The 14674-nt window shown below is 40.1% G+C and overlaps 1 protein-coding gene across 1 annotated transcript in view; it reads left to right on the top strand.

Annotated features, from left to right (window-relative positions):
* DNAH9 (dynein axonemal heavy chain 9) overlaps positions 1-14674 on the top strand; it is a 397093-nt gene that overhangs the window by 63815 nt on the left and 318604 nt on the right. The window contains exons 16-17 of the mRNA XM_045293291.1: positions 11380-11602; positions 12328-12494. Of these exons, the coding sequence (XP_045149226.1) occupies positions 11380-11602; positions 12328-12494 (390 nt within the window). The remainder of the gene's footprint in view (positions 1-11379; positions 11603-12327; positions 12495-14674) is intronic.

The following is a 14674-nucleotide window of genomic DNA, read 5'->3' as shown; positions in this document are numbered from 1 at the left end:
CATCATCATTTTCAAAACATTTGCTTTCTACTTGAGCCCTTGGTATCAGCTCATTTTTCCCCTACCTACCCCCACTCTCCTTCCCTCCCTGCCCCTTGATAATTTATAATTTTTTTTTCATGTCTTACACTGTTCAATGTCTCTCTTCACCCACTTTTCTGTTGTTCATCCCCTAGAGAGGGGGTTATATGCAGATCATTGTGGTTGCCCGCCCCCCTATCTCTCCCCACATTTCCCTTTCCCTCCTGGTATCACTACTCTCATTATATGTCTTGAAGAGTTTATCTGTCCTGGATTCCGTGTATTTCCAGCTCTTATCTGTACCAGTGGACATCCACTGGATTTCTAAGGTAGAATTGGGGTCATGATAGTGGGTGAGAAGGAAGCATCAAAGAACTAGAGGAAAGTTGTATGTTTCATCTGTGCTACACTGCACCCTGACTGGCTCGTCTCCTTCCCATGACCCTTCTGTAAGGGGGTGTCCAGTTACCTACAGATGGACTTTGAGTCTCCACTCCACACTCCCCCTCATTCACAATTATATGAATTTTTGTTCTTTGATGCCTGATACCTGATCCTATCGACACCTCGTGATCACACAGGCTGGTGTGCTTCTTCCATGTGGGCTTTGTTGCTTCTCTGCTAGATGGCCACTTGTTTATCTTCAAGCCTTTAAGACCCCAGGCACTATATCTTTTGATAGCTGGGCACCATCAGCTTTCTTCAACACATTTGCATATGCACCTATTTTGTCTTCAGTGATCGTGTCAGGAAGGTGAACATCATGGAATGCAGGTTAATAGAACAAAGTGTTCTAGCGTTCAAGGAGTACTTGAGTAGAGGCCAAATGCCCATTTTCTACCTTAATACTAAACCTGTAAATATATGTACATAGATCTATTCCCCCACCGTCATATATAAATATATTTACATATGTACATGCCAGTATTTAGACCTCTATAAATGCCCTTTGCCTCCTAGTTCTTTCCTCTATTTCCTTTTATTTCCCTCTTTCCCACTATCATGTTCGGCCTTCATTTGGGTTTCAGTAATTCCTCTCGGTTACATTGCCCTTGATCGAGATTTGAAAACTGCACTGATGAGAGAAAAGCTAGGAAAGTTTCACCAAAGACTTTATCCCCTATGAGCCTGCTCGTTCTTCAAAGGTACAAGGGCTGTACTCTGAGACTCTCAATGATGGTCCCCACCCTATAGCCCTGACCATTGCTTTAGACATTTTTTTGTACCTCAAACTCAAAGAATATTGAAAAGAACACAATTTTAGTCCCTCAGGGATGCCAAAATTACCATTTTGAGTTGAAGAGAAGAGAATTATCTGTGGAAGGACAGAGAGGTGTGTGTCTTTCAGATGTATGTAGATCTAGATGGGAGATATGTTGAAAAACATTAGCTTCAGATTTTGCATTGAGTTGTCTCCAGCTCATAGAAACCCATGTAGAACACAATGAAACATGTTCCTGTCTGCACTGTTGACACAACTATTATATTTGAGCTTACTATTGCAGCCATGGGTCAGTCCATCTCACCGAGAGACTTTCTCTTTTTTTGCTGACCTTCTATTTTACCAAGTGTGATGCCTTTTTCCAGGGACTGGTGTCTCCTAATAACGTATCCAAAGTGGATGACATGAATTCTCATCATCCTTCCTTCTGGGGAATATCTGGCTCCACCTCTTTCAAGACAGATTGTTCTTTCAGAGTTTTCCCTTGCCAATTATTTCCCTTGCCAACATCAAAATTCAAGTGTATTGAATTTTCTTTCACTTTTTCTTCTGAAGTCGTCCTTATTCATTGTCCACCTTTCACATGTATATGAGGCAATTGAAAACATTTTGATATGAAATGATTGAAAATATATTTTAATATATTTATCATACACATATATATGGATGTATAATATAAATAAAATATGATAAAATTAATATATGTATATACATATATAAGGTTTTATATGAAAGGTAAGTAAAAAAGTGTCACTACAAGTAATAGAAACTTTTATATATGCAATGGAAATATATATGTATATATATATACTTATATAGTCAGCCCTCTGGGCTGAGCACTGATTCAATTAATCATGGATTGATTGTAATTTGGGGGTGGAGGTGTGGGAAACAATTAAGTGGTCACAGTAATTCTTCAAAGGATAAGAGAGAAGGTAGAGTGCTATTTATATAGCATGTGCATTGTACTAGTTATTAAAGTAATCCAGAAATGATTTCACACAGATGAGAAGCTGTGTTTAGAGTATATTCAAACGCTGTCATTGTATACAAGGGACTGGAGCATATGCAGGGTTGAGTATCTTTAGGATCTTAGAACCAAATCAATCCCCTGTAGATACTGAGGGGCAATTGAATTTATATCTATATTGTACACACACACACACACACACACACACACACACAAAGGGGCTTCAAATGGTTCGTGGAAAAATTCTAATATTTTCATTCTTTTTTTCCATGAATTTTTTGAAGTCCCCTTATGTGTATGCATTATGCATATGTATGATATATAAAGTCATTGTAATCATTTTAAATATATGATTCAATAGTATTAATTGCATGTACAATATTCTGAAACCCTCAATGCTATCCACAAATTTTCATCACCCCAAAGAGAAGCAGTACCTCTTAAACAATAACTCCTCCTCCCCCAACCCCACAAGCCCCAATAACCACAAATCTTGTCAACTTTGGTCTCTGTGCATTTGCTTATATGAAGTATTTTAACCTTTTGTGCCCGACTTAATTCACTTAGTTATTATTTTCAAGGTTCATCCATATCATAGCAGAGATCTGAACTTCATTTCTCTTAGTGGCTGAATAATATTCCACTGTATGGAAATGCCACATTTTGTTTGTCCGTTCATCTGTTAATGGACACTCGGATTGTTTTCACCTTTGGTTGATTGTGATTAATGCTGCAGAGGTCCTTGGCATACAGGCATCTGCTTCATCCCCACTTCAGTCTTCCAGGCACGTATACCTAGGAGTGGAATTGGTGGGCCATATAGTAATTCTCTGATTCACTTGTTGAGGACCTCCCATGGTATTTCTTCAGTGGCTACATCATTTTATAGTCCCCTTAGCAAGTCACAATGATTCTAATTTGTCCACCTCCTTGCCAACACTTCTTTTCTTTTCTTTTTAAATAATAGCCCACCTAGTGGTTGTGAAGGAACCCTGCTGGCTCAGTTGTTATGTGTTGGGCTGTTTTCCTCAAGGTCAGCAACTCAACACCACCAGCCACTCCACAGGAGAAAGATGGGCTTTCTATTTCTGTAGAGTGACCGTCTCTGAAACCCACAGGGCTGTTCTGCCTTGTCCTGTAGGGTGGCCGTGAGTCAGCATTGACTCTTTGGTAGTGAGTTTGTGAGTTTGTTTGTGTTTGTTAGTGGTTGTGAAGTGGCCTCATTGTGGTTCGATTTGCATACCCTAATGATAGTGAAGAGTCCTGGTGGCACAGTTCCTTATACATTGGGATGGTAAAAAACAAATAACTCCTTTAAAGAAAGATGAGACTTTCTGGTGTAGTAAAAATTTACAGCCTAAGAAACCCCTAGGGGCAATTCTGATCAGCCCTATACTCACAGCCACTGAGTCGATTCCAACTCCTAGTGAGCCTAGAGGACACAGTAGAACTGCCCCCTGTAGGTTTATGAAACTAACTTTTTATAAGAGTAGAAAGCCTCATCTTTCTCCTGTTCCGCTGATTCTGGCTTCCACCTGCTGACCTTGTAGTTAGCAACTTTGTGTGTGTTAGTCTGGGTAAACTCAGGAAGCAAATCTATAGACACTCATACATGTGTAAGAGAGAGTTTTATATAAAGGGTAAGTGTACATTCAGAAAGCATCCCAACCCCATCCAGTCCAAGCCCATAAATCCAACTTAGCCCATATGTCTAACACTGATCTACAAAGTCCTCCTCAAACTCACAAAACACACACAGTGATGCCAAATGCAGGAGGGTCAAAGACCAATGGGTAGAAAGTCTTTGTATCCTGTGGCGGTGTAAGCATCTCAGCGCTGGCAGGGGTCTCCACACGGCTTCTCCAGCACCTGGGGCTGCATCAGGGTAGGTCCATGTGGCTTCTCCTCAGGGATGTCTCGCAGGAAGTGATCCTTGCCAGCTGAGGCAGAGAACTAGCTAAGACAGCCGCACACTGGTCTGACCATCAGAAAGCAAAAGACAAGAGAACTCAAAAGGCAGCGTTCACTGAGCCATTTATCTCTCCACCCTTCAATAAATCCCACGTGTTTATCAGACAGGTTGGCACAATAAACCTTAACTATCACAATGTGTAACCCATTATTCCACCAGCGTTCCACTATGTCCTATGCTATTGGCTGGAATCCGTTAGATGGCAGTGGGTGGGGGTAATGATAGTGAGCATCTTTCCATGTGCTTGTTGGCAATTTGAATATCTTCTTTGAAGAAATTGCCTTTCCGTTGTTGGATTGTATAACATAAATTTCAAAATCAATTTGAAAAAATGAGAAGAATACTTTGTGATCTTGCTTATATGTGCAGTGACTAAAGATCAATTGGGGAAAACTGCTATATTTGTGGTTTTGAATAGTCCTGTCCATGAACATGTTACTTACCATTTATTTATGGCATAAATTACATCTTAAATTAATATTTTCTTGGAAAATGAAAGTGAGTTTTGTATATTGATCTTGTATCCACACCCATGACATATTAACTTTTTAATTCTAATAATTTACTAGGGTATGCTTTGGGGTTTTCTATGTAAATACTCATCATCTATAATTTATGGTTATTTTATTTCTTTTGCTTACCTTACCACATTGGTTAGGACTTCCATAATATTGAATAAGCTCAGTGATGACAGGAATTCTTGTTTTGTTCCTAATCTTAAAGGGTGAAGATGTTTTCAGCATTTCACTACTAAGTATAATATTTGCTGTATGTTTTTAAAAATATGCTGTCTATCTGACTATTGAAGTTCCCTTCTATTCTTAATGTTGCTAATAGGATTTACTGTTAACCTAGTATAATTTTATCAAGGGTCTTTTCTACCCCTATTAAACTAATTACTGTATTTTCAACCTCAAGATGTTAAAGTGGTAAATCTATTATTTGATTTATATCAAACATGCTTAGCATTACTGGTATTTACAGCATAAAGTACTGTCTTTGCCTGTATACATGTTGGTTGATTTTGCTTCAAATATGTTGTTTTGTTTTGTTTTGTTTACATTTTCAAAAATGATTTATTTGGAAACAAGTCTTACGGTATATTACAGAAAAACATGTATTTTGCCAGTGACAAATACAAATTTGAGCTACCACAGTAAATAAGAAATCAAAGGCAAAGTATGAGTGAGCACACCATATCAAAGAGACATGGAAAGAACAGGAAGCAGGGCTAATGTTCATGACAAAGAACATGCATCCTTTCGGATCAGATGCCAGCCATGCACATGGCGTTACCCCCGATTTCTAACTTGCTGGACCACTCAAGGACTTTGAGGAAAAAACAAGTCAGACAATTGTGGGCAATAGCTAATTACAAATTAGTAACACAGATGTAATTAAGTATTTTTACAACTAGAAATGAAGTGCCATGTATATCAATGGGATATTAGCCATGACAAGAACCAGACATCTCTAACAAGCCTTACTAGCAGAGACTTCTCCAAGTCTTCGATAGGTATCATCAACAAAATGCATAACATTGCTGCATCTGATTATAATTGAGACTGGTCTTCAATTTTCCTTTCTTATAAAATTTTGGTTTTGCTACCTTCACAAGTTAAGTCAATGTGATAGTTAGGGTTTTTTGGTTGCAACATGGCACCCATAAAAAGATATGGGTGGAGTTTAGCCTGTCAATCAGGTTGAAGCTGGATAGCTACCCCATTTGGAGGTACCACTGAGATAAATGGCTCTTTAGAGGGGCCGCTCTGCCTTCACCTTCGTGTGGATGCCGTGAGGAGACATGTGAGAGACCTGGAGATGTGTCCACTGCCATCGAATACGCAGGACATTGCATCTGTGATTCCTGCATTCTGCATCATTGCATTTGGCTGCATGAGTCTGAAAGGGGACCCCTGGACTAGTATCAGACGTAAGGACTTGAGTTGGACTGGGTTGGGATATGTTTCATTCAGGTATATTTATTGTATTATACTGGATTTATTTATACCTTTTTATTATATATCTTCTTGGTTCTCCTTTTCCTACCAGTGCACCCCACCCCCCATCCTTTCTTGTCTGTTTTAGGGTTGAATGTTTTGTTTCCTTGTATTTTTCCTTTTGCTTGTTCCATTTGTGTTGCCTTTTGCTAGTATAGTTCTCCCAACCTCAGAGTACAGAAGGCAGATGTTCACGGTGGCATCGTTTCATTGTCCAGTTCCTGGCTGTCTCTCTTCCTAAGCCAGAACTTTCTGAGTCTTATTTTTCTTACATCCATTCAAGAAAATCCCCAGCCATGACACCCTCAAGTGTTACCTGACACTCTGACTTAAGATCTTCTCACTATCCTCTATATTCCAGCAACTTTTTGTTGTTTTTGTATCTTTGCACTGTAGTGTGAACATTATTAACGTTTGAATTCTCCTTTTCGGCTCTTGTCTAACTCATTGATTAAGCTTTACATTTTAAACACACTTTTCATGTCTAGATCTAGCCTTTTGGTTATTTTACCAATTGACTTGCCAGGTTTCATGCTTTTATTTTGTGCTCAAACTTTAAGTCTTCTGTTTTATTTGCTTTTTTTTTTTTTTATCAGTTTTATTGGGAGCTCTTACAGGTATAACATTCCATAGTTCAATCACAACAAGCAGTATTGTACCATTGCTACCACAATCAGTTTCAAAATATTTTCTTTCTTCTTGAACTTCTTGATATCAGATTCCCTTTGGATCCCTACCCTCCCCCCCCTATCCCCCAGGAACCCTTATTTATTTATTTATGCTATATCTTACACCATCCACTATGTCCACTCACATGCAATTCTGTTGTTTATTCCTCTCGAGTGGGGTTATGCTGTCAACACTGCTATCAGCTCCTTCCCTCCCCCAACCTCTTCCAGTACCCCCAGTGCTGTAATTATGATGTTTGGGGTTGGAAGGGGATTCGAGACTAGGCAGTTTGACTGTCTTGCTGCCATTGGCCGAGGCTGTCCTCGGAAACTGACTTAGCTCAGTATCTACAGCCAAGAGAAGACGTGCTCTCTGCTCCAGATCTCCGGCCTGCTTTATTTGCTTTTAAAGGCTTGGAATGGGTTTATTAAGAATGATGTTAAATTTTTTTTGATTGTCAAATTAAAATGGTTGATTCTTTCACACCATATCTGAAGGATGGAAGAAAGATGGGGCTTTCTACTCTCATGAACAGTGAGAGTCTCAGAACACACAGGGGGCCACGCTGCTCTGTCCTTTAGGGCCACTATGGGTTGACGTCAACTTTACGACAGTGAATCTTAAGGCGGAAGTAAAGGCCTACAAATATTATTGTTTCTTTCTCCTCTAAGTGCCCATCAGCTCAGCACAAGGTGGTTAACTCTGCACTGGTGAGCGCACATTGAATGTCTTCTCTGTGCCTCTCTTCAGTGATGTGATCCCGGGCCATCCTTTTTATGTTAGCCACTTCAGTCATTCCACCACTTCTCTGCACCCATTATTCCACACAGCCCATGCCCTGTCACTGATTCTGGGTAACTTGGGAAGCCTCTTAACTCTATTCCTGGGTCTGAATTTATGTTTGGACTGAAAGGATAAGCTGGAGGAAAATGGTAGTAATGACCAGTAAGATCAGAAGAGCTTCTTTAGGGTTCTGAAGTTTGTCTTTAAACTCACTGACATACTGTGCTTAAGTGAAAGCGTTTTCTTAGTTAGGCTTGAGGTGATGTTCCAGCAACGGCAGAACAGGCCCTTTACATTTCTGTGTGGGAAAGGAATAATGAGGAAGGAACCTAGCCATGGGCTCTTTTGTCCATGAACTGTTTCAAATATAGCTATTTTACTCCAAGATCTAAAGTCTTCTACTTTTGTTTGTTTGTTTCTGATGGCACTCACTTCAGAGGTTGTGATGTGTGTTTTGTCGTTTTCATTGTATAGTTATATTACTTGGAGTTTTACTTATGGGAATCCTTTGAGGAATATATTCTAGACATGTTACTCCAGAAAAGATTTGCGATATTTTCCTGCTAGTCTTTGAAGAAATATACCAGTCCCAGACCACCTTGGACTTCAACCCAGAGTAGTTCATCCAGTGCCAAGGTCAAGACAGGCAGGGTGACATGCCATCCCTCCTGTGCCATGTAGTTATCATTTACTTATCTGTATGGTGTTCCAAAGGAGCCCTGGTAGTTCTGAGGCTTAGACACTGAACTGCTAGCTACAAGGTCATCAGTTCAAACCTACCAGCTGCTCCACAGGAGAACATTGAGGCTATCTGCTCCTGTAAAGATTTATGGTCCTGGAAACCCTATGTAAGGCCACTATGAGTCAGATTTGACTAACTGGCAGCAGGTTGTAGGTTTTGGCTGACTCAACATTGCATGCAGTATTCCATTGGACACCTCACCAGGTATATGGTTTAGGCTTACCTGTCACTTACATTCCATTAAGCAGTCAGATTTGAAGGTCAAAGTCCCCAGGAGTTGGTATCTTTTAGAAACAAGCTTTGGATCTTTTTTGTTCCTCAGGTTCTTGCCTCCATTACATTTCCAGCCTCTGGAAATTCTTTAATTTCATGCTATCATAGTGATGCATTATTTTTCTTCTCATCTGCTGATCAGAGAGGCCATGCAGCTAGAAGCAGAACTCCAGCATTTTCTATCTTGCTCTCCTGTCAGGCTTCTGGTACACCACTCCACTGAATTCTTCTTGTCAAGATCTTGAAACATTTCATATAATTGAATACAGTTGAATACCGTAGTTGTTACTTGTCAGACTGCTAACCTCAAGGTCGGCAGTTGGAAATCACTAGCCACTCCATGGGAGATAAGCAAGACTTTCTACTCCCATAAAGATTTGCAGTCTCAGAAACCCACAGGAGAAGTTCTGTCCTGTCCTATAGGATGTGAGTTGGAATCCAGTTGATGGCAGTGAGATTGGAGTTTGGTTTATCTTCCTGTAATTCTTGGTGGTATTTGTCACGTCTGGTCACTCCCTCCTTCCTAAGCAGTTTCTTCCGTTGGATTTCATGATATTTCTCTCCCCTTGTTTCCCTTCCGTCTCATTAGCCATGCCTTCCTTGTGTCTGTATTGCTCACTTTCCCAAGACTTGTTACAAGACACCAAAATAAGAATGGGTAGCTTATCTGAAAAGAAATAAATAGTCTCATGGTTCTGAGAGTGGAAGTCCAAATTAAGGTGGCAGTCATGTTGCTTCCACTTGAAGGAAAGTCTGTTCCATGCCTCTCTTCTAGCGCCTGGTAGTTTCCGATGCTCCTTGGCTTGAAACTGCTGTGTAGCGTGACACCTTCCTCTGTCTTCCTGGGTCTGTGCATCTTCTCTTTGATGAGGACAATACGGATATAAGATTGGGATTTACCTTACTTGATTATGACTCAGGTTCCACTAACTCTTAGCATCTTCAAAGACCTTAATTCCTGGAATAGCCACGTGTACAGGTACCAGGGGTCAGTATTGAGCATAGTTTCTGGTAGACACAATCAATTGCTAGCAGTTTCTTTTCTAGACTCATGTTTTCTAGGCCTTTAGGTATAAATTTAAACTACAGGGTGTTTAGCCTCGGGTCCTTTTCTCTTGCTGCTGCTTCTACCTAGAGTACTCTGTCACTCACTCTTTCACATTATTTAAGTTCTATCCAAATATCAACTCCAAAAAGACGCCTTCACTGACCACTCGCATCCTAACTCTCTCTAGCCCCTTATTCTTATTTATTTTTGTAGTGTTTATTATTACTTGAAATTGTTTTGCTTAGTATTCTTCTTTCCTACTAGAAAAGCTAACTGCATACGAGTGGAGTCTTTGTTTGCCTTACCATTCCATCTTCAGGACATAGAAGCATGCTAAGACTCAGGAACAAACCAACCCACTGTCACTGAGGCCATTCCAACTCAGAGCGAAACTAGGTAGGGGTTCTGAGGCGGTAACTCTTTATTTTTAACTTTGTGTAGTCAGGTAAAGGTTTGCAGAGCTGAAGCATCACTTTTACACTCAACTATTCACACACATTTTGTTTCAAGTCACCTGTTGCAATCCCCTTAATGTACCTACTGTGCTAGTTCCCTGTGTTTCCTGTTTTAATTCCTCTTTCATCCATCCATCTCTGAACTTGGACATTGGATACATATGCCAATGTGAGTTCACTTCCTGAAGGGCCATAGTCTTGGGTGTTTACCTATCTCTTTCCCATCTGCAAATGTGGTCTCTTTTATGACTTTGAGTTTTGTTCCACATGTTGCTCCCATTCTCTACAGGACCTTGCAATGTGATTCTTTTCAGAACAACTCCAGGAATGACTAAGCACTACCTAGTTCCTCTGGTGTCAGGGTTATAGAGACTGATTTTTGATATGTTTCATTAGCCTTTTGAATTAATTAATCCACACCTCTTTCATTTACATTACAACCCCCTCCCCACCCATCCCCAACCCCGGTTGGAGAATGACCAATAGCTACACCTTGGATGGCTGCTTATGGGCATTTAAGATCCCAGTTGCTACGTACCTAAGAATGTCGCAATAGAATTTGGAGACTATCAATGTTTATGGGAGCACATATCCTTATTTTCTTCCATGGTGTGGCTGTTGGCTTTGAACCACTGACCTTGTAGTCAGCAGTCCAAAGATGCTCTCTCTATATATTTAATCAAAGAATGAGTCTAATTTAACTCTCACAATAACTAGTGAAACAGAGATTATTGTTCTAAATTGACAGGTGAGGATACTAGGCCCCGAATCATTAAATGACTTGGCCACAGTCACTGTTCGGAACTAAGTGTCAAGTTCAAACCCAAGTCTGCTATGTTTGAATTCATTGTTGCAACCACTGTGTCAATCCATCTCCTTGGTGGTCTTCCTCTTTTTGGTTGATCCTTTACCAAGCATGATATCTTTTCTCAGGAACTCGTGTGTACTGTCTAATGTATATGAGTATAGTAGATGTAAAATAGTTAGCAAAGTTCTTGGTACATGTTAAGTTTTTCATAATAATAACAGTTTTGTTTGTTTCAGGTGAACTTTTTTCATTAAAGGCTCCAATTCCATTTCAATTTTACTTTATAATAATAATATATATATAATAATATAAATACTTATAATAATAATAAACACTATTATTTGGGGGGCGGGGATAGAGCTCCTTTTCAGGAGTGGGAGGAGGAGGCCTCCTCATATTCTGTTTGCTTTGCTTAGCTTGGCTGACCTTGAAGCGTTCATAAGAAATAGTGAGAGTGGCTTGCTGATGAATGTAGAAAAAGGAGATTTTGACGGTCTGGTTGAGATTATGGGACACCTTATGGCTCTGAAGAAACGGCAGAGCAGCACAGATGATATGTTCGAGCCCTTGAAGCAGACTATTGAGTTGTTGAAGACCTATGAACAAGAGTTGCCTGCTACAGTGTTTAAGCAACTGGAGGTGAGTACCAAACTTCCTTTTCTTTTTTTTTTTTTTTCTCTGAGAAGAAAGGAGCGTGAAAGTGTCAGCATTTTTAAATGGGGTGGGTTGAAGTAGCTGAAAAGCAGGGGGGTCTTGGTGATGACTCGAAATGCGTGTTTCAGAGCGATAGTGAATAACATATCTATAATGTCTGGTACACTGGGGAAACTCAGTCAGTCATGAGAGAATATAATGCTGAATATAGATGAGAGAAGGGATATGTACAGAGTCATTTGGTTCCCCAAACTTAACAATGATCTACTTTTTTTTTAATTAATGAGGGAAAATCCGGTTTAAGTGATGTTAAATACTCCATGAGAAATTGTAGGGCTTAAGCAAGAATGAACAAATGCTCTTCACTAATATTAGCAAGATGATCACTGTGTTAATAGTGGAGGAATCCAAGGGCCTTCAAAAAGATTATAGGAATGTGGAATGAGAAAGATAATGGGATTTTTAAATGAACTTCTGGAAGCCCCCTTCTAGTGTCGACTCAGAGGTAGGAAGGAGGTAATCAGGAGTGTGGGCAACCGAGGTAAAAAAGCTGAGGAAGGTGGGGCTTGTAGAAAATGGGCCAATGGTACCACATTGATACCACATGACCTGTTACGATAGATGAAGACACCTGAGTTCAGTTCATCTTCAGATCTGTGGGGAAGAGGGAACACAGTGTGAGCCTGACCACACTGAAGCCTCTTCTGCAGGAGCTGCCAGAGAAATGGAATAATATTAAAAAGATGGCCATCACGGTGCGACAGCAGGTGGCCCCGCTGCAAGCGAATGAGGTGACCCTTCTCCGGCAGAGGTGCACGGCCTTTGATGTTGAGCAGCAGCAGTTCTGGGAACAGTTCCACAAAGAAGCTCCCTTCAGGTATGGGCCAGAGTGGCTGCTGTTGCTCCCTTTGCTTTTCACATTGGAGTTGTGCAGTCGTTGAAGCACATTGTGCCAGCTTTGTGTTTCAGCAGAGACCAGCTAGCAGTCTTCCCTCCCAGAAGGCTGTTCGGTTGGACCATGACACTGATGTGGGCACAGTCCTAGAATGGCTGTAAAGGGATAGACGAGCATTGTAAGAATATCCTGCCTGTAGAAAAAAATTCTAGGAATTGCTGTGTCTCTAATTGGTAAATATTGTATGTTATAAAATGACTAGGTTTTCACTAGGCTCCTGTGACAAACTGGTTCTGTTTTTAAAATTTAAAACGTGGTTGATAAACTTAAAAGTTTTCAAATAAAATTTTGGAAGACATTTTGTTCCTCTAAAAAGGAGAATTTCAGGGAAGGAATTTGCTTCAGAGTGTTTTCTATCTCTGCGTAGTAGTACTCTGATACTTCCCATAATTGCTTAAAAATTATTTTCATTTGCTTTAATTTTTACTGTTGTTGAGAATATACACAGCAAAACATAAACCAATTCAACAATTTCTACATGTACAATCCAATAACACGGACTAAATTGTTCAAGTTATGAAGCCCTTCCCTCTATCCTTTTCCAAACTGTTCCTCTCCCATTAACATAAACCACTTCTCCCCAAGTTTTCCAGCTGTTTTGAGTCACTGTTGTCAATTTGATCTCACCTCCATATTCTTAAAAGAATACACTGGGGCAGGGAGACCGCAGTCAGTGTGAGATATGAAAATAATAATGATTTATAATTTATCAAGGAGTCACGAAGGTGGGAGGAAGGGTGGATGGAAATGAAAAGAGCTGTTGCCAACGACTCAATAGAACATTGTCTAGAACATCAGACTGTGAGATATGACAAAATAATGATTTATAAATTATCAAGGTTTCATGAGCGGAGAGGGGAGTGGGGAGGGAAGGGGAAAATGAGGAGCTGATGCCAGGGGCTTACGTGGAGAGCAAATGTTTTGAGAATGATGAGGGTAATGAATGTACAAATGTGCTTTATACAATTGATGTATGTATGGATTGTGATACCAGTTATATGAGCCCCCAATAAAATTATTTAAAAAAAGAAGAGAGTTGTCTAGAAAAGAATGAAGGCAACATATGTACATATATGCCTGATACCATTGATGTATGGGTTGTTATAAAAGTTGTAAGAGCCCCCAATAAAATGATCTTTTAATAATAAAAAAAAGAATACACTGCCCAAACATTCTTTACTAGGTAAGCTAAGGTATAGTCAGGGATGTAAATAGCCTTGCTACCAGTCTTGGAGGAGGTATAGCCAGAGTACTCCTTAGCTGCAGGAATGGCGAAACTTCATCTTACATACTTTGGACATGTTGTCAGCATAGACCAGTCCTTGGAGAGGTCCTCTTGTTTAGTGAAGGAGAGGGGCAGCGGAAGAGAAGAAGGCCTTCAAGGTTGACACTGTGGTTGTGACAGTTGGCTCAAGCACAGGACAAATCATGAGGATTGGGCAGTGCGTGGTATTGTGCACGCATAGGCTCTCTCTGGGTCAGAAACATCTCAGCCAACTGTGGAACAAGACTATCAGTTACTCAAAGGCAAATTCAGTTTGAAGCTGAAAAAATTTAAAATAAGTCTACAAGAACAACCCTGAGTCTATCCCTCCAGAATTTCTGCAGCATGTGGAAGAAACAGCCTCGCTTGCTGAGAGTGATGAGGTCAAACACTGAACTTTTCAGTACAGATTACAACTCATTGTAAAGAAAACAAGAATCCTCACAACTGGACTAATTGGTAACATCATTATAAGCAGAGAAAATATGCTTTAAGTTGTCAACGATATTTCAAGTAAGGATCCACAATCAATGCTCATGGAAGCAGCAGTCAAGAGATGGAGTGACACATTGCATTGGGTGAATCTACTGCACAAGAACTCTCAAAAGTGTTGAAAGTAAAATGATGTTACTTTGAGGAATACGGTGCCTCTGACCAACGCCATAGCATTTTCGATTACCTCATTGAATAACATATAAGGAAGACTGAAGAAGAATCAATGCATTTGAATTATGATCCTGGCAAAGAATATTGAAAGTACCACAGTTGCCAAAAGAATAAACAAATCTGTCTTGAAGGAAGTACAGCCAGAATGCTTCTGAGAAGCAAGGTTGGTGAG

This window comes from Echinops telfairi, unplaced genomic scaffold, assembly GCF_000313985.2.
Source record: "Echinops telfairi isolate 266 unplaced genomic scaffold, ASM31398v2 ScPeMD7_2010;HRSCAF=2546, whole genome shotgun sequence".
Taxonomy (NCBI): Eukaryota; Metazoa; Chordata; class Mammalia; order Afrosoricida; family Tenrecidae; genus Echinops; species Echinops telfairi.
Note: the sequence above shows the minus strand (reverse complement) of the source record. Positions and strands in the feature narration are given on the sequence as shown.